We start from the raw sequence: 24150 nt of genomic DNA, 5'->3' as shown, positions 1-24150 counted from the left end.
AGTCAGAGGTCAATTGGAAGATATCATGAAACAACAGAAATTAGAGATAAAATCCGTAGGGACCGATTGGGATATTGTTAGGTAAGCTACATTGCCGAAGATTGCTCGTGGTCCAGCGAAGTAGTCGCTCATGGAAATTATAGAAAATGTATTACCGCTGGTTACTTCCATCAAGCCGCTAGAGTGAAAGGTATAGGGGAATACATGAATGTCAGAACAGGGGTAAGTGGTTGCGGATTGCCTCCGTCAGGAATCTTGCTGATACACAATTTCTACCTAGTTGCCTTGTGTTTTGCATCCTACCAGTTCGTTATATGGTCTCGGTTGTGAGTATACGTTTGAATATAGCTGAAGTACCACAATGATACTGATTCATTCACAGATATGCCTGACTACGTGGTCTATCACGAATGTGAGTTGCCTTCCGCATTCTCGCACTCTCATTACTTCTCCCTTGACTCTTCGTCGCATTTGTCGTCCTCATCACCTGCCTGAGCCCTCTCTCTCCCTCTAAGACTTTGTATGATGCGAAAATACAGCAGCTGACGTGAAGATTAGTGGTTCTGACCTCGAAACGTAAGCGTTTGAGCCTTTTTAGCGCAATGAACTAAGCTGACCTCTCGCAGAATACATGATGTGCGTAACTTCGGTGGATCCTTACTGGCTAGGTAAGCTGTCTTCGTTCATATCCAACTAATATAAAGATTGACTGACGGTACGTGATCAGCCGAACTGGGAAGTGTTTTCTACTCTATACGTGAAAAGAACTTTGATGCGCTTGCAAGAGCTCGAGCCAATCGAGATTTCAGTAAGAAGACGGAGATCGAGGCAGAAATGGCTAGGCAGAGAGAGAAGTAAGTGATCCTACCGCCTTCTACCAAGTGGTCCGATGGTGTTATAGGAGATGCTGACTGTATATATATGTAGTATTGAACGTGCCAAAGCCGAAAAAATACGTCAAGAAGCCGTTTCAAAGACACCGAAGATTGGAGGTATGGGTGTTGCTTATACACCACGTAGTGCGGGTATAGGTGCTGGGTCAAGATCCTCAGCTACACCGAGAAGACGTGCAGGCGGTATATAGTGTACTGAACCATGCATGCAATGACCAAATTGCGGAATTTTTTGTTCACCGTGTGATCACAATCACGAAATCACGTAAATAGAGGATCATACTCCGCTGCGTGCGCTTTTAGGGAAATGCTGTTCATTCATGTCTACGTCACTATGTAACACTTTCTTATCTGATAACGTCCTTCTCTGTATCGCATGTGTATAGAATCGCCAGTGATAAATTATTCGCTTAAACTCATTTATCGAAAATTGCTCGCGCCGTCTTTTCATCGACCATTGCGCAGAGCTTACTGTTTTCGGCCGAGCGAATATGACTAATGCCTGCGCGGACCGCAGTCGACATAATTGCAGTAATTATTTGGTTCTTCTCCAGTGAGTTATCGAGTTACATACATATAATATGATTGAGAATCAAGATTTCATACTTTTATTCATGCATCCGTTTTCGTTATATTTTCCACCATCCACGACAATGACAATCAGACCATTACCCACCTTATTTATAACGCTTGTCCTACTAGGAATCGGCTTGACTGTGACAAGTTCATTCTCAGATCCAGAAACACTTCCGCCCATTTCCAACCGTATTATACTCATTCGACACGCTGAAAAGGGATTTACGCCTGATCAAAAACCAAAAAGTAACGACTTGACCAAAAGATCATGGTTTGAAAGACCGCCTTGGGGAGGTGGTCCTCCTGGAGGTCCAAGGGGTCCCCCTGGCGGTAAATTCCCCAATGGACTTAGTGATAAAGGTAGAGAAAGAGCTCAATTCCTGCGTAAAGTACGTACAATACGAATCTCCGTCGGTCTACATTAACGTTTGCGCTTAGCTTTTCGGTAATGAATCAGAATATGATTTCGGATTGATCTTTGCTGCACCTTGGAGTGCGGATGAGAAAGAGACGGAAAGAACTTATGCGACGGTGGCACCTCTAGCAAGTGATCTCGGACTGATGGTTGATATAAGTTGGTAAGTAGAGATTATATACCACTTCATTTGAGTCTTACTAATACGCTTCGTTCAGTGCCAATTCAGACGCATCTTGTATCAAAGCCATTGTGGATGACTATGCCAAAGGATCCGATAAAGACATCCTCATCTCATGGGTCAGTCTACCACATCTTCTGACGTTTGGGAATACAACTGATGTTCGATGTAGAAACATCGAGAACTACATGTCATAGCTACCGCTCTTGGTGCAAACAACGCTATCACCCACTATCCTGATGAACGGTCAGTTGAGATAATCCTTTAAATGCGATGTCCTGATTTTGACAAACATACTTTATAGTAACGATATCATCTGGATTATGATGGACGGAGCAATTGTAGAAAAACGAACTCAGCATTGTCCCAAATTAGATGATGGTAGAATTGACGAAGGTGATCCAGATCTGGCCATAGAAAAGCCTCGACAAAGCCTTCTTGCAAAATTGGCTGATATTATGAGATTTGGGGGCTTCTGGCGATCAGTTCTCTCGAAGGAGCTTTACTGATCCACAATTCGGGGGACGTTTTGTAAAAATAACCACTATGTACATGATGTCAAGCTGGCGAATTCAACTATGATGGGATGGGTCACCTTATGTACGGAAAAATATTCAGTAACTCGGTTTTCAAGTTCCTTGGGGACATCTCATCAGGATCTAGAACGTCTTAATTCGTTCTCCCGAACCGAACTCAGATTGTCCATGTACCATTCAGGAATCTTGGATCTAAGATTCGATTTCTCCATTTTGTATGCGATGCAATCTGTGATAGCATCTAGGGTTTCAGCTGGTTGATCATATACCTCGTCACACAGATCTTCAGCTTGCGATTTATTGTTGAAACGTCTTGTATGAACTTTGAGGAATTTTACTGGTTCTCCCAATCTGTTCAATTCGTCTTGTGAAAAAGATCTTCCTTTTAAGGAAGATTCAGCATTCACGAACTCCTCATTTGTATAAGGTTTATTGGTTATATCGTATTCAACGTCAAACCACCCCTCCCTTGAAGGTCATGAATTTCCGGTTTTACATTGCTCTTTAATGAAAAATGAGTAGTCCTCATCGGTAATACTTTGTTCTGCGAAAGATCGTTGGACCTCGTCCAAGATCTGGGTGGCAGTCATATATGAAGAAGCGACTTCTGAAGACAGATCGGCACACCCGGTAAGAACCTCTTTGATCCTCATCATATCCTCCATGAATTGCTCTTGATGCCATTTTGCTACAATGTGGGAACAGCTATTATTTTGAGTGATAGTGGTATGAGAAATGCCGGGGTTTGTTCTCTCCAAGTTTAGTGGAGTATTTTCCTCTGACATTGTATCGAGATCTATTCGGCACTTGAATCTGTTAAATAATGGGTGTTTATGGTAGACTTCGGCTTTGTTATAAATGAGCAGTTTGACGCAACACAAGGTAATCAAATGATCTATCAGTAACCTCTTCAAGGGATCTGTACCTACAGGTTTGTTTGTATATCCGATAACTCAGGGTAGAAGAAGAACAGGTTTGAGAGGGCTTTCCCTTCATATCACCTCCAAGAGCTGTGAGCGATGACGGAATGGTCTTCCAAGCACGAAGACCCGACTCTAGACAGCTAACATTCCTTGCCTTAAATGGCACGAAGTTGCTTTGTAACGTGGGTGAGATGTCTTATCTGATATACTGGCGGTGACGGAATACAATGTACGGCTATCTCCGAGATATTGGCTTACGTAAAATTAACGCGGACTGTACGCAGCGCGGAAAATACGATAAATTGAAAGAAAGGTTATCTTACCAAATAATTTCCACGCATTCGTTTATTATATTTCGATTTACATATTCGCATGAAGTAGCTAAATATATCACAAGTCAACTATGCCTCGCGTAGTTGGGAATATGGAAATGAACAGTACACATCACTTAACAGACTGATTTCAAACCAATTGGCGCTCGTATATCGAACTATCCCCTTGGCAATATCGATTGGACAATATCTTCATGAATCTAAGATATCATTATTGAAGATCATCATACCCTAGATCAATAGGTTGAACATTTCATCATTAACTTCGAGATGGACAAAGGAGATATGTAGAAGCTCAGATTCGTGTATCACAGAATCGAAAGGATGAGCCTTTGAAGTGAGTATCAGAGTACTAACCTTTGTTAGCCTGTACCTTTGATGAGCTCCTCTGTCAATATTCCTGTGCTTCCCTGTACTCATATTCCGCGCACAAGTCAAAGACACATAAGACCACCCAGCAGAAGGAACAATCCTATCGATGTTCCTCCTCGAACGAATTTTTCGTCCCTACCTAACGCCTTTTTCGATCAACCTCTTCACACAACCCTCATATATTTCTCCAAACACTGATTAACAGAGCAAACGGCTAGATATGCCGATACCATTCTATAAGCCTTCTGAAGCACCAGAAGCGGTATTTCAAGGTCAGGTATTCCCTCTTGCTCATGCTAATCCGTTTTCTCAATTTCTCTACACTTGGATCACCCCATTGCTAAAAGTCGGTTATTCTCGTCCCCTTCAGATCGAAGGTGAGTTTATCATCCATACTTTACCGAACAAGGAGCTAAGTGATATATGTTAGATCTTTGGTCACTGGACGATGAGTCAAAATGCCTGACGGTAAGTACACCTATACCTTCTTCAGTACACACGCTGACAAGTATAGGTATGAATGCCGCAGCATGCCAAAAGATTGCAAGACCACTTTATGCGTCGGATGCCGCCTTCTCGTAGAATCAAGGATGAAGCGAAGAACACTATTGAGGATCAAGTAGTGAATGCTGCAACAGAAAAACCTGACGTTAGTCCCTCAGAAAAAAAAACCCATAATAAACACCTCAAACTAGGAGAACCTGATCCTGAGCATATAAAGCTTTATGGTGCGAAGAAAGCGCAAAAGATCGCTTATGACAAGTTGGCTATTGAGGATGGAAGAGAGTACGATATGAGTTTGTGGTACTCTATTTACCACTCTGTATGGCCTCAATATTGGAGTGCAGTCGCAATCTGTACCACAGCTCGTAAGTGTCGACGCTGGCCACATTATCGAAGTCGGGTTGCTGACAGAGCGCTGTGAGGACAGAAGCTTTACGTGTAACAGCTCCTCTAGTAACGAAACAGTTACTGGAATATCTGACTACGGCTCATTCATACTATACCTCCAGCAAGAATGGCGGCTCACCACCTCTCGGAATTCCGAAGAGCGCTGGTTATGGTATAGGTCTGGCTATGGCTTTATTTGTCAAGCAATTCTTGGCTAGTCTGTTGGCTTTCAAGGGAGATCAGATACAATCGTTGATGGGATCGGAAATGAAAAACGCTGCAAGTGATACTGTTCCAATTGCATCTTCTGAATTACTAACCTCGAGCTTCGTAGATGGTAGACTTAGTCGCCCGAAAGTCAATGTGAGTGTCAATAATATGATAGATCGTAGTTTCTACTGAGCTCTATGCTCAATAACAGGAAACTTTCAGGCAAATCAAGGAATGAAATGAACAATGGGAGGTTATTCACCTTGGTATCATCCGATTGCATGATAGTTGTAAGTCCATAACAAAATTCTAGCGCATATATGGTGCTTCCGGATGCTGATCGGTACCCTCGTATCATGGCACGAACAGGGATGGACATTAGGGGGACTTGCTAGTCTGATCGTTGATCCCATAACATTGATTGCTGGAATCGCTCTACTGATATACAATCTCGGCTACTCCGCATTAGTTGGTGTTGCAGTGAGTTGCTCCTTCCCGGACCTATCCATGATGCAGCTGAGGGGCACATCCAAATAAGGTTCTAGCAGTTGCTGCCCCTGCACAAGGTGAGCTATAGCGGTCCGTAACAATCTCGATTTCTGCTGATCATTCTCGCACCGTAGGATGGTTTGTCAAATTATTTTACAATTATAGTGATCAGAAAGAGCAATATACTGATACAAGAGTCCGGCTTCTCACTGAAATTCTGAACAATGTTCGAGCTGTCAAGTTATATGCTTATGAGCGATTCTTTGGTGATAAAGTAGCTGATATCCGTAGAGAGGAATTAAAGAAAATTTTCGGATACAACTGTGAGTGAATAACCAGTTTTTCTTCTTATGGTCGGTTGACTTTTGGACGAGTCGATAGATCCTGGAGACTGATTTGTAATTTGCATATAGTTGTTATCGATAGCACATAGAATTCAAACTATATTGTATTATGATAGAATCTTGGTTTTGGATCAAGGTAGATTAAAAGAATTTGATACACCTCTGAATTTATTTGATCAAAAAGGATCGATATTTAGAAGTTTATGTGATACAAAAGTGAGTCTTTGAGCACCTGACTTGTTTATTTGAACTGATTTATTTTGGTATTTAGCACATTCAAAGAGAGGACATCATCAAGATAAAAGAACAAAGCTAAATTAGTAGAAAAAAGTATATAATACTACTTTTAACTCGATTGTAGACTGAGGAGTTTACCATGTGTGGTTTCCCCATTATTGCGTAAACCTGTTAAATAGGAAGCTATGCATTGTGCGTCTTAAAATATACAACAACAATCGATATAAATATACAAAATTTCGTTATACTGTAATGACAGAGGGAAAGGAGCCAAAATGGGAAAAAAAGATCAATGCTATAATACTGTTCTTTGATAGTTTCACTACGATCCAATCCTTCTACATTTACATCCACATCCAGTGGGACAAACACTCCAACCACCTTGTTGACCATTTATTTGTTGTATCATCAGTTGATCGTCACTAATTTCAGTTGACGTAAAAGTCGTATTTGTTCCGGTATTTCCATGAAAGCGAGAAAGATCCGTTGTATTACCGTCTGAGAAATTTTGTTTACTCAAAGGTAATAAAGGTGCTTGATCTAAATGATTGAGTTAAACGAAAACCAGTGTCAAACATGAATTATCACACTTAAGTTCGATCTATCCTGAAGAAGAAACCCTCAAACTTACTATGGTAAATCCTCATGCAATTTCCATGTCCACCATGACCACATTTTCTACAACCTAACCAAATTCCTTTTACCACTTTTCGACTATGTACAGAATTAAGTCAGTTTACATATCCCCCATAATATTTCAATGGAATAGAAAAACGCAATCATAGCGCAATTTTATAAGATTGAATGAAGAATTCAGAAACTCAAGAACTTACCAGACTGAACAAATCTTTGCACCCAATTTACATTTTTTACACCACCAGAATTTTTTACCTTCGACACCTATATCATCTAATTCACCTGTTGATTTACCACATTTGGTACAATGTAATTTATGTGTTATACCTTCATTTACAGCTACAATCTGTAATGATACTATATTCGAATATAATCTTATGTATGAAGCTGGATTAGGTAACCGATGTCTTTCTAGCATATCTACATGGGCAAAAAGAGGTTGAATGATTATCAGTGGCACTCATCAAAATGGAAAGATTTTTGCATGTCAACTTACCGACATAACAATGAGCTAATCTTTCAACCTGTTTTGCAGGGAAGTTTCCCACTTTATTTCCTACAATAGCAATCATTGTAGCCAGTTGCATCTCTCCCTATTCAAGTCGTCCAAAAACGTTATTAAATTGGCATCTAGAAATTGAAATTTACAGCATGATCCAGAACTCACATCATCAATGCAGCCTTCCCACCATTTATGTAAAGCTTGAACTCTTCTGTTCTTATATTTTATCCATTCAATCTTATCGAAATTATCTTGTTCAGCTTTGATTATAGTTGGAGTTTTAGTCATTACTATGGAAGTCTGTTGATTCTGATTTTGTTGTTGATTTTGATTTTGATTCTGATTCTGATTTTGGATATTTCTCTCTTTTGATCCTCTTCTACTATTTGCCACACTATCATCGCCACCTAAGGTGAAACTACCTTTTCTCAAATTTGAAAATGGTAATGGACTTGTTCTCATTAATGAAGGTTTACCAGAAAGGGAATCTAATAAAGTTGGTATTGGACTTGTCCTTGAATTTAAACCCGTATTCGTAGCTCCTGTTGAAGTGGAATTTGAAGTAGTAGTAGAAGTATTAAAATCTATACCATATGGATCTGGCCAATCTGACATTGCCAAAACTCTACTTGAAGTCATTTTTGACAGACTACTTTTTTTACTTGTTGACGTTGACGTTGACACATTACCGCCAGAATTGCTCTTGCTATCTTTATTCGGTGGTAATGATTCAGTTGAAGATGATCTGGATGAAATACCTTTCAGGTTCTTCGATGTTGAGTTAGAAACAGATCTACTATTATTGCCATTGCCACTTCCGTTAAATATCACTGTTGCGGTAGACTCTCTCCTACTACCAACCAGTATATCAGTCAGTTTACGCGCTGACACGAGATCCGGTGGTGCGAAAGCTAAAAATCTTGATTTTCGATGACGATTGGTTGATGAATCATCAGATTCCGAATCAGAATAAGAATCTGATGTTGATGCACTTGAAATTACAGAATGAGTATCACTTTCACCATGTGGATCTAAGAAAGACGATTCTACTCTTGTTAAAGGTACAGGTGAAGGGGAAGGAAAAGGGACATTCAATTTTGGCGTTGCTGAAATAGTAGGTGAACCATGTCTAGGTGAAAGAGTTGGTGGTGTGTGTAATCTTGCTGTACCGTCAATTGTTCCACTGAATATATCTTCTTTAAACCCTGCTTCTCCTTCTAATTTAGGAGAAGGGTCAAATTCATCTATAAAATCCTGTAAGAACGCCCATAATCTTGCATCATCATCTCTCCCACATGATAAAGCTACATCACCATTCCATGTACAAAGCATTTCAGGTGTATCACCTTCAAGTTTATACCAATTTGCAAGGTAAGCAAATTCAGCTTCATCCATGTCGGGTAATGGAAGTAATCCAAGCGTTTGTAAAGGCTCATAAGCTGGATCAGATACTGAAGGTGCCGGTTGACCAATCTTATCCCAATGACTAACGTATTCAGATTTGCTATAAAATATGGGCAAGCAATAATCAGCTGGATTGTTCATTATTGATCATGAGGGTGTACTTACACATCGTCAAACGGTATCTCTCCCAACTTGAATCGATCAACAGCATACACCATTTCTCCCCTGGGACTCCATCCTACAACTTGTCTTGGTACCTGGTCAAGAGGTAAGGGTAAACTTCCCACGCCAAATTTCCCTTTTACTTCCATCTGGGCAAAACCACCATTCTGGAAACATGCTACTAAATTGTTGTCGCCGTTCGCCCATGCAACATCAACAGCTACTCCATCTTGAGACGGTATTGAATATTTGGCAATATAATGACGTCTGACATGCCAAATCTCCAAATGAGCATCTTCATCTGCATGAGGAGTACTGGCAGTATCGGAAGAAAGGGTGACGGAGCTTGAATTGGGGGACAGTGTGGGATCATTCGATGTGAGTGTTTGTATAAGAGGAACAACGACTAGTTCAGTAGGATGATCTGGACGCCAAGCGATTCTTCGTACAGGATAAGCAGTATGAAGGGAATGTACCGGTGCGGGAGGCTTATCCCATTGTTGGCCCATGTCCCATATCTAACCAGTTCTCCATGTCAGTACCAACTACAACCGATGATACATATGTTATGAAACTCACCTGGACCATTCGATCGGCACCACCACTTGCAAGCCAACCACCACCCCGATGTCCATCTCCGCTATCTTCATCAGCGTCTTTCCACTTCAAATCCAGAACACTTTTACTGCCATGAGCACCAAAAGCTTTCCCTATACTTCTTGAGGGGGATCTGAAGTCGTATCTCCGTATCGACCCATCCTCTAATCCCGTAACGAAGTGGTAGGCATCCGAAGGACAGAATGCCAAAGCAGTAACTGGCGATGAATGCTTGAGTGCCTTTCGGTTTGACGGTTCACGATCTCGCAAATCCTGTCAAAAATACTCTGTCAGTTAGGTTATTTGATCTCACGACTCATCACGAAGAGCTTACCCAAAATCTTACTCCACCTTCTGTACCTCCTGTCAAAGCTAGATGGCCATGATGTACAGACGGGCATAGCCTCACGCAGTTCATCGGTCGAAAGGTACCAGTCGAAACTTCTTTCTCTGTAAACAAGCCTCGGTCAGGTAATCCTTTTCGGTTACTCATTATGAAGAAGATTTAGCCTTACCTAGCTTGCCTTTGTCCACATCGAACAGCAACATGTTACCGCCTGGTGTCGCTGTGACAATCTTGGTGTCAAATGCTACAGACGTATACATGGCAGGGTTAGTCCAAACGCATCTCTCTTCCGGAAAGGAATGCCATACCTCCTTGTCCCCAATCGATGTCATTCACGCCTTTTCCTACAGGCCAATTTGGCTTCCATAGTTTGACCACCTCCGATATAGTCACTCCACCAGTTCCAGTCGCCAGTGTTTGGCGGTTTTTGGTTTCATCGGGTTGAAATATAGGCGTTGCTGAACCAGAATTCGTATCGTTTATCTTCATTACTCGTAAATCTGCATGATTAATATTAGTTCACCACATATTGCCAGGCAGCTTACGAGATACGAGCCCAACAATATGGGGACAGCTACTCACATTGACCACCACCTATAGCGTATTTACCATCTGGACCTTTTGCCATAGCGTTTAATCTAGTTGAACCTGAAGCACTATTCATACCCCAACCTCTTTTACCATTTAATGCACCTGAACCTGTTGTCATTAAGTTCACTCTTACACCTCTATCTCTCTCTCTACTTCTACTTTCACTTCTTACTCTAGGTGTTGAAATCTGACTACCTGATTTACCGTTACCTGTACCATCATCCGTCATATGTCTCAGTAATCCTGGTCTACCAGGTCTATTGATTCCCGCTGTAAGTAAACCTAAGTTATTCGTAAAGGTCGATGACGAGCTGGCAGTATTCGAAGTGTTATTTGGATGATATATCGTACGTGGATCATCGTAGATGAGATTCTGTATTATATGCCTTCTTTCAGAATGTGATGGTCTATGTGGATGTGAAGGTATATTGAACGATGGATCTAGAGGTGAAGATATTCTTGGTGATTCCTTGTCTCGTTCTCGAAGGTGTATTGAGGATGCATCAGAACCGGAGCTCGGAATAGCCCTATATTCAAAATGTCATCAGCGCAACTTGAATCATGGGTAACTTTTCAAAATTGCTTACGAGGAAAAGGCATTAGTAAGTCGGTTCATTGTGTTTGTTCAACTCGACTGCAGGTTCTCTAACGTCCCATCTTTCCAATCTGTTGAGTTTGAGAAACAGATTCGACAAGTGTAATTGGATTATCTGAGCTAGTCGGATGTTATGTATAATTTGGATATTTTCTTGAGCGTTTCAGACGATAACTTTGACAACATCTCAACCTATCTTCAGCTTCAACCAGGAACCGGATGACATCTAATATCTAATATCTCGACAACATCACTCGCACATTTGTGGGGCCCTATTCATGGGATAAAAACAATAAAAACAATCATCAAAATAATCGATAGACTCGCTGTTTAAGCTATAATGGATCGATTTGATTCCGTTGATTTCGTTGATTTCCTTTTGGCTGACCTTTGACCTTTACTCTGAATGGTCAATAATCATTCCACAACCATGACATATATTCATATCGATAATATCCGTAGAGTAACCTATCTCAATAATCTTATAATATCAAACCCCTTTTAGACAAGAGTAGAACAAGATGTCAGGATTTCATGGGTTCAAGCAGTAAGTTCAACAATCACTGAAAGCGGGTTCTCGTATTTTAGCCGAATAATTCGCAAGTATCGCAAAATTGATGTTAATATATTCAATCTTGATATATTCAGAGATATGCCCCCACCAGGAGGGTACGAGGCTATCAAGTATAAAAGGAATTTACCTGTAAGAGGTGTAGGAGGTGCTGTAGTATTTAGTGCAGTAACTGCTATATGTGCTTTTGGTTTTTGGAGAGTCGGTAAAGGAAATGTCGAAAAAAGGTCAGTCTTGATATACCCATAATATCCCCAACCCTTCAATGGCCCATATCAAATCATGAAGGTTTATATCATTTCGATCATGTTGTTTGGCTGACTGTTTCTCCAATGATTTCTTTGTTTTTTGTAAATTAGAGAATTGAAACGAGAACAAGCATGGTCCAGAATCAACTTAGTACCATTGTTATTGGCTGAACAAGATAGAGATGCATTTAGAAGACAACAAGCTGCTTTAGCTAGAGAGAAAGAAATAATGAAAGATTATCCAGGATGGGAGGTGAGTAGACTTTCATCTTTGCTTCAAGTAGACTTTGTCGGAAGACAGGTTGAAGGGATATCACAATTACCTCGGCTGCGGTTTATCGGGGAAACCATGTTAGAGCTATTCAGCGGTTGCGGACAACGGAAGGATGTTGTGGACCTTCTCAAGAGCTATTCGATATGGATTTGATTTGAATTAGTACAAGGAGATTGCAACAGAACTCATTGCATGACGATAAATGTAACTCTGCTAACTCCCTTTCACGATTATAAATATAGGCTGGAAAGAGTTCTTACAACTCATCACGATATACACCAAATACAATTGTTGTTTTATAGAGGACTTGCCTTTGTAGAGAATATAGGGGGATCTTATAGGATAGACTCATATTGGGGACTAATACCTATCAAAAAAATGTATTAACATTGCATACGAAATTAAGCAGGATGATCAATAGGAAATATCGGAAGCTACAGTGGAAATAAAAGATTGAATCTAAAAAGGATACACATTGAGCCGTTCATCCTTTCACTGATGATTCGCCGATAACAACCCCGTCAAGCAGAAAATACTCAACAATTTTCGATCTATTAATTCATTTCTTGGAAGGTATAGGTTATCTGAACGATGATCCGGGATAAATCAGGATTTGTCATCTATTTGATCAATTTCAGAGATTCTCCTTACCATAACAACGAGAAACACGTTATGTGAGCGAAATCAATTGTAAAACGTCAATCCGTGATTTACCATTTATCAATCTTCCGGCTGTCCTTTGTAACAAATCAACAAAGGACGTTGCCTCCTACACTACGGATTTTCATCATAATATTTAATTTATACTTACAAGAGACGTAAAATGTTAAAATTGATCACTATGATAGTATTCAGGCAAAATTGCCTCGCAGATCGCAGATAATAGAAAATTTGAAAACGAAACGCAAAACCATTTCGACACATAGTAAAAACCCGAATAACCAATAACTCAACTCAAAATCGACTTCCTGACAAGTGACAAGTAGCAAATAAAATATCGTATCTGAGTGGGTCATTTATTCCCAGAAACTATGCTGAATCTAGCTTTTTCCTCAATTCCATCTATAACGTTTCTATTTCCATTTTCTTACACGTCATCAAGAGGTAGCTCGAATATACCATCCCTGGGTGGATTACAAAAACGAGCTGAACAGCTAAACAATACTTTGCCTTCTCCTGCATCTGCCTTGAACCCCCTACCGCCCACCGCTCTTGCTTGTGAAGAGAAGGAACGATTGAATAGAAATGACCAAGACAGTGTCAGGTTGCCTTCCAAGGTCAGATCCACCGGATTGCCGATACCTAAATTTGGTAAATCTTGGTATACTCCATCATCATATATCGAGGATACCTCATCTCCCCCAAGCTATGAACAGATACAATTAGATAATGACCACAACTACGCTATCCAAATTGGGTTCCGACATGGATATGATCATATTTACAGGTTAGGTAAGAATAGTAATAATGATAACAATGATATTCCCACTGGGGGGAATCGAAACGAAATGTTTGCAAACAAATTATGGAAAACGTGGAATGGATTTAGACCTATACAGCTGCAGAATGTTATTCCTGAAGAAGAAGAAGAGATTGCACCAAAAACGCAGAAAAGGTATTCAATGGAGAGTAGGAATTATGTTGACAATTCAAGTTTCAGGCAAACTTCCATTAATGATATCCTTGAAGGTAATCGTCAGCAAGTGACGTGGACCGATTGGTATGTCCGCCAAGAGCATGAGGTTTCTTGCTGTCGAATCGCACGCTGACTACACGATCGTTGCTCCAGGTTGACTTGTAAGGTATGTGTATAACTCATATTGATCAAAGCGCAGATTTTTATCATAAAATTAAGGACAATGGTTGAAAGTTGAATAGGGTAGCTGGATCTCCTAACAAAAGACCCGTTGTATAGAATTCCTGACATACAGATGGACAATGTAATCTCATAGCAGCAGCTATCATGTACAGTACGAGTGAATACAACGCTACAGTAAATCTTTTCAAGCGGTATTGAGTTATAATACCTAAGCTTGTATGGCAAGTTCGATCAATCTCTCACTCCCAAGAACCCCTTCAGTCTTTCATAAGCTCTATCTTCTTACTTGTATTTTCACCCCATTCTCGTGTGTAGACATGTATTTCATTTGCTCGGTCTCTCACAACATCCACTTGTTGACGATTGATTACGTCACTTTGTTGAGTAAAGACAGGTACTCACCACGTGCAGACTTGAATGAATTTGAACGGGAGATAAATTGATTGGATAGCCTCAAGATGCCACACTCCCTTAACTCCGGTAATAATTGACATCGCGTTAAATATCGTTGGTCAGAGAATGACCACCATAAACACTTTTGCCGTCAACGTTGATGCATCCATGAATGATGAACAGTTGTGCACAATGCCTTGGATTGATATTTCGATCCTATCGATTTGGTGATTGAATATATTTCTATCATAAAGTTTTCCAAGATCATTAATTCTGTATCATCTTCAGTCCTTGCATAGTAGAGTAGGGCATATACATATCAATTCAACTTTCGATTATCAAGATCCAAATTTTCACTTTGTCAGCTGTATTCAACACAAATCAATTTAACCGAAAATGCCTCGAGGAGTCTTACCATTACTTCGACCTATACTTTCATCTTCATCATCTCATCTTCCTATAACACCTTCAGTCGTTAGATCATTTTCATCTACAAGTAGAAGTTTTTTAGCTACACCTGCAGGTAGAAATCCATTTGAACCTCGAAATACAGGACCTAAAAAAATCTCACCTGGACCAATAAAAACACCAAATCCAAGAGAATCAGCTTTAGCAGATTCAACTACTTCTGGAAGTCAACATCAAGGTCATGAATTATCACAAACTTCTTCAACTGCAGCAGATCAATGGCCAGATTACTCAAAAGGTCCTTCAGCTTTAGATAAAGCTTCTCAATTGTTCTTCTTTACTGAAATTGTGCGAGGTGAGTTTACTGAACCAATTGAGAGAATGGGATAATTATCAAGCATAACAAGGAAAAAGAATACATATTTTGTAGAGTAAGAATTACTAATACTGATTGTTATGACAATTATTCTAGGTATGTGGATTGTATTGGAACAATTCTTTAGACCACCATATACAATCATGTACCCATTCGAAAAAGGACCATTATCACCTAGATTTAGAGGTGAACATGCTTTAAGACGTTACCCAAATGGTGAAGAAAGATGTATTGGTGAGTTGTTGTTTCTTATAAAAAACAATTCTACCTACAAAATGTACAGCAAAATACAGAAATGCTAATTACTCCTCAATTGATAACAGCCTGTAAACTTTGTGAGGCTATTTGTCCAGCACAAGCTATTACAATTGAATCTGAGGCTAGAGAAGATGGCTCAAGAAGAACAACTAGATATGGTGAGTTTCATACTAACCCTTCGAGTTTCATCAAGATTTCAAAACGACGCGTAAAATACTAACCGATGCTTTTATCACATACTAGATCTTGATATGACAAAATGTATCTACTGTGGTTTCTGTCAAGAAGCATGTCCTGTTGATGCTATTGTAGAAAGTGGGTTTTTTGTGCCCTCTTGACATACTATCGTGATTTACGCTAAACTGTTATTATCGCCTCCTCTTTACAGCACAAAACGCCGAATACTCAACTGAAACAAGAGAAGAACTATTATATAACAAAGAAAGATTATTAGCTAATGGTGATAAAGCTGAAGCTGAAATTGCTGCAAACTTGCAAGCCGATCACGTAAGTTTTCTTTTCCCATTACTCATCTCAACCATCTGTTTTAATTCGCACATAAAATCCTATTTTACTAATTTACTTATGTCTATTACAACAACAGTTCTACCGATAAATTACATGATCAACCAACTAGAAGATAATACATTCAAAATTGGGCTTTTCACGAGATAGCAAGATCAATGTGTATAGGATATTGTGCATATTTAGGGATAATGGTCATTAGATAATTGACGACGCAATTTGACAGAGTATCCTTTCGGAACTCGGCATATAGCATATAGATTTATTACTTATGCATTTTTCAACATATGGGATTTATACATACATATACATGTCACTAGGGTTATGCGATTTTAAAAGAAGGGAATTGTAGCGGACGCAAATAACTAACAATATAGGATTTCTAAAGAAACGGAAACAAACCGCTTTTGTCCCCGCTTCATTAATATCATTATTTCGAATCAGAGATCACAATCATCTATAATCTCGCATCTCTTCCATTAGCATTATTACCACTACCATTGGCAGCTTCACAAATACTTCTCATATCTCTTAATGCTTGAACTAGATTATGTTTGAATCTTGGTGTTGAAGTTTTATCACAAGAAAATTTCGATTCGATACCAAATTTGAAAAGATAAGGTCCTGCAAGATCTATTCAATATTTCCCAAAACAAAAAAATTTGTACTTAGTATTCTGTTCAATCCATTTCAAGGTAAATAGTACTTAATATCTAAAACTCACAATTTATACCATAACCATCAGGCCAAGCAGCACCGAAACCTGTGCCCATAAACTGACCTCCAGCAGATAATCCTGATGTCGATAATTTCCATTCTTGTGATTTTGAATAAATCTCATCTTCAAATAAAGGATGACTTTCATTTTTTCTTAAATGTACTTTTAGTCCCATTAGATGTCTATCATATCCTTTTCCTTGTGAAGATTGTCTTGTCAAATGGTTATGTGTTTTACATGCTTCTGTTAATAATGAATATCGTTTGGTATCCTGATCATAATCAAGAAAACATACGGATCGTTAGTCCAACCTCATTCTCTGAACTGACATTGCCATTCTTTTGTTATTTTTGAGCTGATCTGCGACTTACATCTGAATTTTCATCTGACATACTTTTAACGAACTTTCTGCTTTCATCACTCAATGTTCTGATAACATCTGTTCGACCATGTAACATCATTCTAGTAGAAGCTGTCTCGTATGTAGCTGTAGCGTATCCTTGATCTTTGTACCAAGCTAGTTGTAAAGCTTGCTGAATATACGCATCAGGCGATTGTTTCGCTGAATACTGCATGTCAGTGGGACATATCTTGTGTAACCAAATTAATGTGACATGGTAACTCACCAACCGACTTGATCCATTCTGCACCATACTCATTCCACCATAATTGACTAGCGTCTGAATCATCGATTAATTTTTGGTTTCTGACTTTACAAGCTTCAATCTCTTTACTGATTTCATCATCTATCACCCAGTCATGTCGCTTCCATCCTTCCTGACTATTACTGCTCGATGCAGTGAACTGACTTTCATCTACAGGAGTCGCCAAAACATATTCTCCTACTATAGATGGAATCAACGCATCGACAGGCGAATGTTCACCCATTATTCCAGCTCTACCGTTCGCTTCAACCATGACTGAAACAGCTTTGTCGAACCATCTGTTTCTAGCGCCATCGATACCTGAAGCGGTATTACGGATTTGCGAGTCTACCGAGGGAAGTCGAAGTGGATCATCTGAGGAGGTAGATGGTAATGTATATGGGTCTAAGGAAAGAGCGAGTAATGAGGTTGAGATGGAGTTCAGAGTTGAGCGATTCTCCGGAGAAAGCAATACAAGGTGTTCTCGATTCTATGTTGGTCGGTTAGCTCCATCGTCGTTCCCCAAATAATGTAAAACTGACCTTCGTCCAGTTATCCCTCTCATCGGCCGTCAATACACCAACTTGGCTTGCTTTCTTCCCACCATCCTTACGGCTTTTGGCGTCAGACACGGCAGCTTTGATCCTTTGCTCTATTTCTGAGGGGGACAAAGGTTCAGGTATACCATCTGGTGAATTGAGCGAAAAGATATCGACAGAATACACATAATCGTTTATCAGCAATGTGAGGTGAGTTGCCTTGTTGTCAACCGCCGAGAAAGCATCGCTGTTTGGCAATGGTATTCGGGAGAGGTTAAACATTCTAGGGAACAGGGGAATCAGCTGGACATCAATAAGAGATTGCGCGTACAAAAGCTGACTCACCTAGAGTATTGATGCATATCAAATGGACCAGCTTTAGATGAATCAGGCAAAATCTCTTCCCTGATACGAACGTCAACTCAGCCTCACTGGCAATATTATGGCTTTTCACTGAGCTTACCGGAGTAACTTGGTTCTAAAATCAGCAAATATTCTGGCTATCCAAGCAGCTTTGCGTATTTGCCAATCGGTTATCCATTCCCTTTTAACTATTTCTTCCCATATCACTGGACCATCAAATTTCCCTTTCCTGCTTTGTATCCATTCCTCCCCACCGCCTTGACTGCCTGATGCGGATGCCTGTTTAGGATTTGGTTCAGGTTTGTTATGAATGGAAGTTGATGAAGACTTCTGATTTGGTGGAGAAGGATCCGAGGGATCTGGTGCAAATAACAACCACCAGTTTGAATTGATCAATAAGGGTGCTCTCCATGTATGATATGCTAAACCAAGCCATAACGTATCGTTAAGCCAGTTATTTGGTGATACATGATCAAGATCTAATGATTCAAAATGTTATTAGCTGAGCAAGGTACAATGCCTTTGGTTTCAATAATCCAGCTCACCTTTCAGTCTTTCCTGCAAGATTCTACCTAATCCACCGGGAGCAGCAAAGTCTTTAACAAATAATTTACGTTTCTCTATTTCGTTTGGTAATGCTGAAGCTCCATACTAGATTAGGACATCCGTCAGCTAATTTCTTTGTCACTTGTCATAAGTCTACCAAGTGTCAACTTACACTTTGTTCAAGTATGGGACCTAAGCTCTTCAAATAACCCTCCAGACTTTTCTCTAAGTCTGGTACAGGTAATCTAGGTAATTTAGATTGATTTGAAAATGTTTTCACTTGTTCTCGTTGGTAAGCCGATAAAGCAAACATCCTTCTCGGTTGCCTATTTGCGGTCGGAACGGGGGCCAAACGTAGGAAAGGTGTTTTTTGCTGCGCGCAAGAGTGTCGTACTGAGCGAGATGAGTTATTCACAATTATACTTGAAGAGGGTAGATACATGTTTATCTGTCGTTGCTAGTTCACAACGATATAGCTATTGTCGAGAGAACACTAAAAACATAGAGGAAATCTAAACCTTGGAGGATATCCTAATCAAGAGAGATATTAATTCACAGTTTTGAGTTGCCAATTATGCAGGCTGAATTTGCATACAAGAGTTATTGAATGGTCAGGTGGAAGACTGTACTAGATAAGTCTTACACATCTCTTCGAATCCGTAACTTTATAGTTTACATCTTCCGGCTTACGAGAAAGATTAAATAACCGGAAGATAGGTACGTTGATTTTGAGGGTTTGATCGTGCGCCTAGTAGGCTCATGGGGTCTCCGCACCGGATGATAACGTTTTGGGAAAAGCAAAAGCAAAATCAAAATATCCGAAAGTTGAGTGTATATACGTATGTATGGAAGGTATGTAGTCTAATCAACCTTTATCAGTACAACAGGGGTCAATGCGAATCAAAGGACATGATGTGATAGACTGTTCCATCATCTTCCACCATCAAATGTTAACATAAACAACAGCTTATCCTTCTTCATACTTGCATTTCACCCACATCCTATTGTTCGAGTATCTTCGGGGGTGCCTCGGCATACAGCTTTTCTCCAGGTGATCAAGATATATTGCATCCTTACACCAGTCTTAGACACCTTGATTCCATAATCTGTCCTACGCCAACTTCTTATCAGTCTGGTGTCAGCTATTCGATATGTCTGATCCGGCTTTCGTCCAGCTGTTGGACATGGGTATACCCGGTGGAAGAGCAAAAGCAGCATTGAGAAGGTCGAAAGGAGACGTCATGTCAGCTGCTGTGGGTGTGATCATTCAAATTCAAATACTATCACGTAAGATATGAACTAACTCATCCACCACAGGAAAGGGTGTTTGCTGGAGAGTTTGATGATATACCTTCTGATGATGAAGGGGATGATGATGTAGCTCAAGCTTCATCCGTAAGTCTTTTCAGGAATCCACACTGTGCGATCTCCCTCATTAGCCTTACATACAATAATCCCTGACTTTTCGTTAAACAGTCTACAGTCGTCAGAAAAGCTGTATCAAAGAAGGAGAAAGAGGTTATAACGGTAGTCGATAGCGACGAGGAAATGGTGGATGGCAGTGAAGATGGAATAATCGAAAGCGATAGTGATGTAGGCAATTTCGCAGATGGTTTCGAGGATGACGGTGAGCTCAATTCTTGTTTTGGCAAATGAAAAATTCCAGCTAACAGGTGATCACTGATGTAGGTGAAATACCAGAAGATAAACTTCTTTCTGATCCATATGCCGGAATCTTCTTCTCTAAAGATAGAGTAGAAAAAGTCATAGAGCCTGTAGAAAAGGAGAAGTATACTAGTATATCAATCCCAGGCAGTGTTCGTCAGGAAGTAAAGGTTCTGGGCAGAGGAGAGTGGATGTCTGGCTGTCCTGAAGGAAGTGAGTTTATAGCTGGCAGATTTACTGGCATCTGAATAATTAGCTGATACACTGCTCATAAAGATGAGCAGAGCTTCTTGTTCCAGCTGTACTCCATGCTAGCCGAAGGTCACATGTCCTGCTCCGGAGGATGTGGTCACCAATTTCAGAGGAAAGAGGAGGATTTCTTCCTTCTTTTCGTACGTTCAGCTCAACATGGGCTATTGATCCGAAAGCTGACTAGACCTTGTAGCCTGATTTCTCAAGCTATACAGAATACCTGCGAGCCAAAATACGGCTAACCTGTCCCCAATGTAATCAAATTACTTGTCTCGCCTGCGGAGAGAAAGTCAATCGTTCGGATGGAACCGCTTCCAACAACAATCCAGCTATCAATGGTAACGGAAAGCAAACAACCACCAAAATGGAAAGTTTGTTGCACTGCCCAAACCTACAAGTAAGCACGATAGTTATTTCAAAATTAGCTAGCTGCTAGACTGACTATCATCTAGGGAGTACTTCTCGGAATAGGATTACAAATGATTGAGACAGCTTTTTCTTCTCGGAGTGATAGCAGCAAACTTGCCTCAAGCACCTCTAATTCTGGCTCCTTACAGACACAACCAAGTAAGAAGCAGAAAACCGGACTACTGAACACCTCATCGAATAAAACGCTCAGTCTACTTGGATCTGGAGATATCGCGAATGGTTCGACCGACCCAGATTCCGAAGATGAACCGGATTGGAGTGGGTCAGGTGAGGGCACGAAGGCAGTGAAAGGTACAGGGTATGCGGGTAGTGGAAAAGAGGATGTAAGTGCCATACAGATTTTTCACGATATTTTCCATATATGCTGATCTTCACTTACTTGATGGGCAGAGAACCGGTCAAGCGAAAGCTGAGGAAGCTCAAACCGCTGTAGATAGGAAAACCACCTTATTACTCTCTCAAGTACGGGTTTTCCTTCCTGACTTGAACAGGCCGGGTGGAGCAAGAACTTCCGATCATCTTGTTCATCCCACTGCTTTGGCTCATTTACGAAGGAGAAGTGCATTTGTGAATGATCTGTTGAGGAATGATTCTTTGTTAGATATGTCGAAGAGGGCAGATCTATATACGACTTTGTTTGACTGGCTAGAGGTGAGCCCAAGTCCAGGTGTTAACACTGTTCAAAGCTTATTCCGAACAGATCATATCGAATCACGAAGCATTAGCAAGCATGTTGGCGATGCCTCAAATGCGACCGATTTCGATGGTACCATGTCCAGATGACAAGCAGTCAGTTACAGTAACATACGAAGGATCGTCTTCACCACGAGAATTACTGGAAAATTGCGTTATCCAAGCGTCCGCTGCTCTCAAAAGCCTGCGGTCTATTGATAACAGCGTAGCACCGAGAGGGGATGCCTTGATGACGGAAGAAGATCTTAGAATTAGCAAGGCTGAACAAGCCAGAAGGGATCAGAATGAATTGGAATACCAAAAGCAGGATGCAAATCACCAACTGAGGAGTTTCTGGTATGTACTTCTGGATTATCGGTTAGATATTGTGATATGAACAGAGCTCACTTACACTCATGTATTTTAGTGAACGTATCATCACTTCAGCACAAAAAATGGACAGATCTCTCGTCGAGACCAAGGGCAAGCCTTTCGTCGACAGAATGAGAGAATCTTTACCTCGGATACCTGGGACCGGTGTATCCGTCGAAGAAAAGTTAATAAAGGGAAGAACAGAGGAAACTACCATCAAGATATGTGAGATATGGCTAACAGTTGTTGATTCGAAAGCGATCGCTAACGAGAAAGTACAGATGAAGAATGGGCGGCGAAAGCAAGATTCCACTATTGTGATCTGACAGAACCATCTTCTGGATCAAGTGATAAGAAAGTGTATCGTCATGCTTTTAGTAGTAGTGCCCAATCTCTGGAAGGTATGGTGAGTTGATCGGTTCTCATATACAATAGAAAATTGATTGAAATTAATGCTTCTATCAGAATATGCCAAAACGATCTTTGGCTATAGCAAAGGAATTGGCGATTTTAACCACTTCTTTACCTGTTGCTTGGCACTCCACCATCTTCTTGAGAGTTGACGAAACTAGAGTGGATGTGCTCAAGGCGATGATCATTGGTCCTGAAGGAACACCTTACGAGAATGGCTGTTTCATTTTCGATATATTCCTACCTTTAGACTACAATCAAAGATGCCCTAACGTCAAATCGATGACTACGAATGGTGGTAAATACAGGCTGAACCCTAATCTATACGCTGATGGCGTAAGTATCTACCCTCGCGATCAGCTTTGATTCCCGCTAACTTCGCCTCTCGGGATGAACAGAAAGTATGCTTGAGTTTACTGGGTACTTGGTCAGGTCCAGGCTGGATATCAGGCCAATCCACTTTGCTTCAGGTTCTTATTTCCATATCAAGTCTTATTCTCTGTGAAGAACCTTACACAAATGAACCCGGTAAGCTCTTCAGTGACTGACCCGTAACGTCTGAAGTTGACAAAGCGCAAATACCGTACTGCAGGATGGGCAAACGATGCAGGGGTAAGCGGGATATATCTCAATGCATTGAAGTGCCTCAGCTAATCCCGTTTTATGTCACAATATTCTAGACTCCCTCTAGTAAAGCTTATTCAGCAAACGTGAGACGTATGGTCTTGGTTGACGCCATGGCGAATAATATCAACAGTCCTCCGTATCCTTGTAAGCCCGATTCCTACTCCTTGTTACCAAAAGGCTGATGTCTATATTGAACAGTCGAAAACGAGATCAAAACTCATTTTAGGTTAAAAGCCAGATCAATTAAGCAGCAGATTGAAAAGTGAGCTCCTTTCAGCATCGCTGTGTTGATGAATGAAAAGAGCTGATGTGGGCTGCTTCGTATAGTTGGAAAGCGCTGGATGATGGTAAAGCATGCGCCAGTGAGAACTTTTCTTTGACATCTGCAGGAGCAGGCGTATCTTTCGATGCTGCTGCCAAAGAAATGAAGAGATTGCTCGATGATCTTGAACGTGGACATACAAGTACTACAAATGACAAATCTGTCCGGGAACAGCCGAAACAAGACCATAATAAGGGCAGACTGGCTAAGGCATTCGGACTCAAGAGGTAATAAACTCATATTTTCATAGTAAACTGGATATGATAGCCATCCTCGTAAGAGTTAATAGAGTATCTTGTATCTGTGTCTTGTACATTGAGCTTGACATACGTAGAAGTTGTAGACTCTCAGCACTTGAGAGTGACAAAGAGCTACCATGCATTTATATGGTATACTTGTAGATAGGAGAATTGTCAGAATTGATCCCGAAAGATGGACGTCAACGATTCGCCACCCGCCACGAGGTTTATTTTGCCACCCAAAAGA

General features: G+C 40.5%; 8 protein-coding genes across 8 annotated transcripts; 6 read left to right on the top strand and 2 right to left on the bottom strand.

Moving 5' to 3' along the window:
* Window positions 1–1546: 1546 nt before the first annotated feature.
* On the top strand, window positions 1547–2574 carry L201_007860 (uncharacterized protein; the record flags this gene model as incomplete). The annotated part of the gene is made up of 5 exons (XM_066223563.1): window positions 1547–1858; window positions 1908–2047; window positions 2103–2184; window positions 2238–2311; window positions 2370–2574. 5 exons carry the CDS (start codon window positions 1547–1549, stop codon window positions 2572–2574), a joined length of 813 nt encoding a protein of 270 aa, XP_066079660.1.
* A 1874-nt stretch (window positions 2575–4448) lies between these two features.
* L201_007859 (uncharacterized protein) lies at window positions 4449–6478 on the top strand (the record flags this gene model as incomplete). The annotated part of the gene is made up of 11 exons (XM_066223562.1): window positions 4449–4605; window positions 4659–4696; window positions 4758–5097; window positions 5160–5398; window positions 5454–5482; window positions 5541–5619; window positions 5699–5809; window positions 5868–5895; window positions 5953–6141; window positions 6245–6378; window positions 6434–6478. The coding sequence occupies 11 exons, from the start codon at window positions 4449–4451 to the stop codon at window positions 6476–6478; spliced, it is 1389 nt and encodes a 462-aa protein (XP_066079659.1).
* A 243-nt stretch (window positions 6479–6721) lies between these two features.
* On the bottom strand, window positions 6722–11253 carry L201_007858 (uncharacterized protein; the record flags this gene model as incomplete). Its single annotated transcript, XM_066223561.1, has 12 exons — window positions 6722–6939; window positions 7031–7113; window positions 7233–7455; window positions 7532–7628; window positions 7703–9041; window positions 9107–9621; window positions 9683–9973; window positions 10035–10150; window positions 10216–10290; window positions 10355–10546; window positions 10629–11164; window positions 11225–11253. The coding sequence occupies 12 exons, from the start codon at window positions 11251–11253 to the stop codon at window positions 6722–6724; spliced, it is 3714 nt and encodes a 1237-aa protein (XP_066079658.1).
* A 500-nt stretch (window positions 11254–11753) lies between these two features.
* L201_007857 (uncharacterized protein) lies at window positions 11754–12627 on the top strand (the record flags this gene model as incomplete). Its single annotated transcript, XM_066223560.1, has 4 exons — window positions 11754–11779; window positions 11881–12030; window positions 12163–12304; window positions 12568–12627. The coding sequence occupies 4 exons, from the start codon at window positions 11754–11756 to the stop codon at window positions 12625–12627; spliced, it is 378 nt and encodes a 125-aa protein (XP_066079657.1).
* A 729-nt stretch (window positions 12628–13356) lies between these two features.
* L201_007856 (uncharacterized protein) lies at window positions 13357–14139 on the top strand (the record flags this gene model as incomplete). The annotated part of the gene is made up of 2 exons (XM_066223559.1): window positions 13357–14045; window positions 14115–14139. The coding sequence occupies 2 exons, from the start codon at window positions 13357–13359 to the stop codon at window positions 14137–14139; spliced, it is 714 nt and encodes a 237-aa protein (XP_066079656.1).
* Window positions 14140–14933: 794 nt separating this feature from the next.
* On the top strand, window positions 14934–16195 carry L201_007855 (NADH-ubiquinone oxidoreductase 23 kDa subunit, mitochondrial; the record flags this gene model as incomplete). The annotated part of the gene is made up of 6 exons (XM_066223558.1): window positions 14934–15300; window positions 15418–15555; window positions 15645–15737; window positions 15823–15894; window positions 15968–16086; window positions 16184–16195. The coding sequence occupies 6 exons, from the start codon at window positions 14934–14936 to the stop codon at window positions 16193–16195; spliced, it is 801 nt and encodes a 266-aa protein (XP_066079655.1).
* A 366-nt stretch (window positions 16196–16561) lies between these two features.
* L201_007854 (uncharacterized protein) lies at window positions 16562–19227 on the bottom strand (the record flags this gene model as incomplete). The annotated part of the gene is made up of 9 exons (XM_066223557.1): window positions 16562–16737; window positions 16829–17093; window positions 17194–17391; window positions 17453–17956; window positions 18009–18288; window positions 18351–18410; window positions 18469–18847; window positions 18914–19019; window positions 19087–19227. 9 exons carry the CDS (start codon window positions 19225–19227, stop codon window positions 16562–16564), a joined length of 2109 nt encoding a protein of 702 aa, XP_066079654.1.
* An 838-nt stretch (window positions 19228–20065) lies between these two features.
* L201_007853 (uncharacterized protein) lies at window positions 20066–23895 on the top strand (the record flags this gene model as incomplete). Its single annotated transcript, XM_066223556.1, has 17 exons — window positions 20066–20167; window positions 20232–20309; window positions 20391–20541; window positions 20604–20792; window positions 20856–20971; window positions 21025–21228; window positions 21284–21583; window positions 21651–21911; window positions 21961–22289; window positions 22360–22529; window positions 22586–22710; window positions 22770–23051; window positions 23114–23243; window positions 23308–23327; window positions 23396–23486; window positions 23541–23604; window positions 23670–23895. The coding sequence occupies 17 exons, from the start codon at window positions 20066–20068 to the stop codon at window positions 23893–23895; spliced, it is 2838 nt and encodes a 945-aa protein (XP_066079653.1).
* Between the last annotated feature and the right edge of the window lie 255 nt (window positions 23896–24150).

This window comes from Kwoniella dendrophila, chromosome 11, assembly GCF_036810415.1.
Source record: "Kwoniella dendrophila CBS 6074 chromosome 11, complete sequence".
NCBI classification, from domain to species: domain Eukaryota; kingdom Fungi; phylum Basidiomycota; class Tremellomycetes; order Tremellales; family Cryptococcaceae; genus Kwoniella; species Kwoniella dendrophila.
The sequence above is the reverse complement of the archived record's forward strand: the minus strand, read 5'-3'. Positions and strand labels throughout refer to the sequence as shown.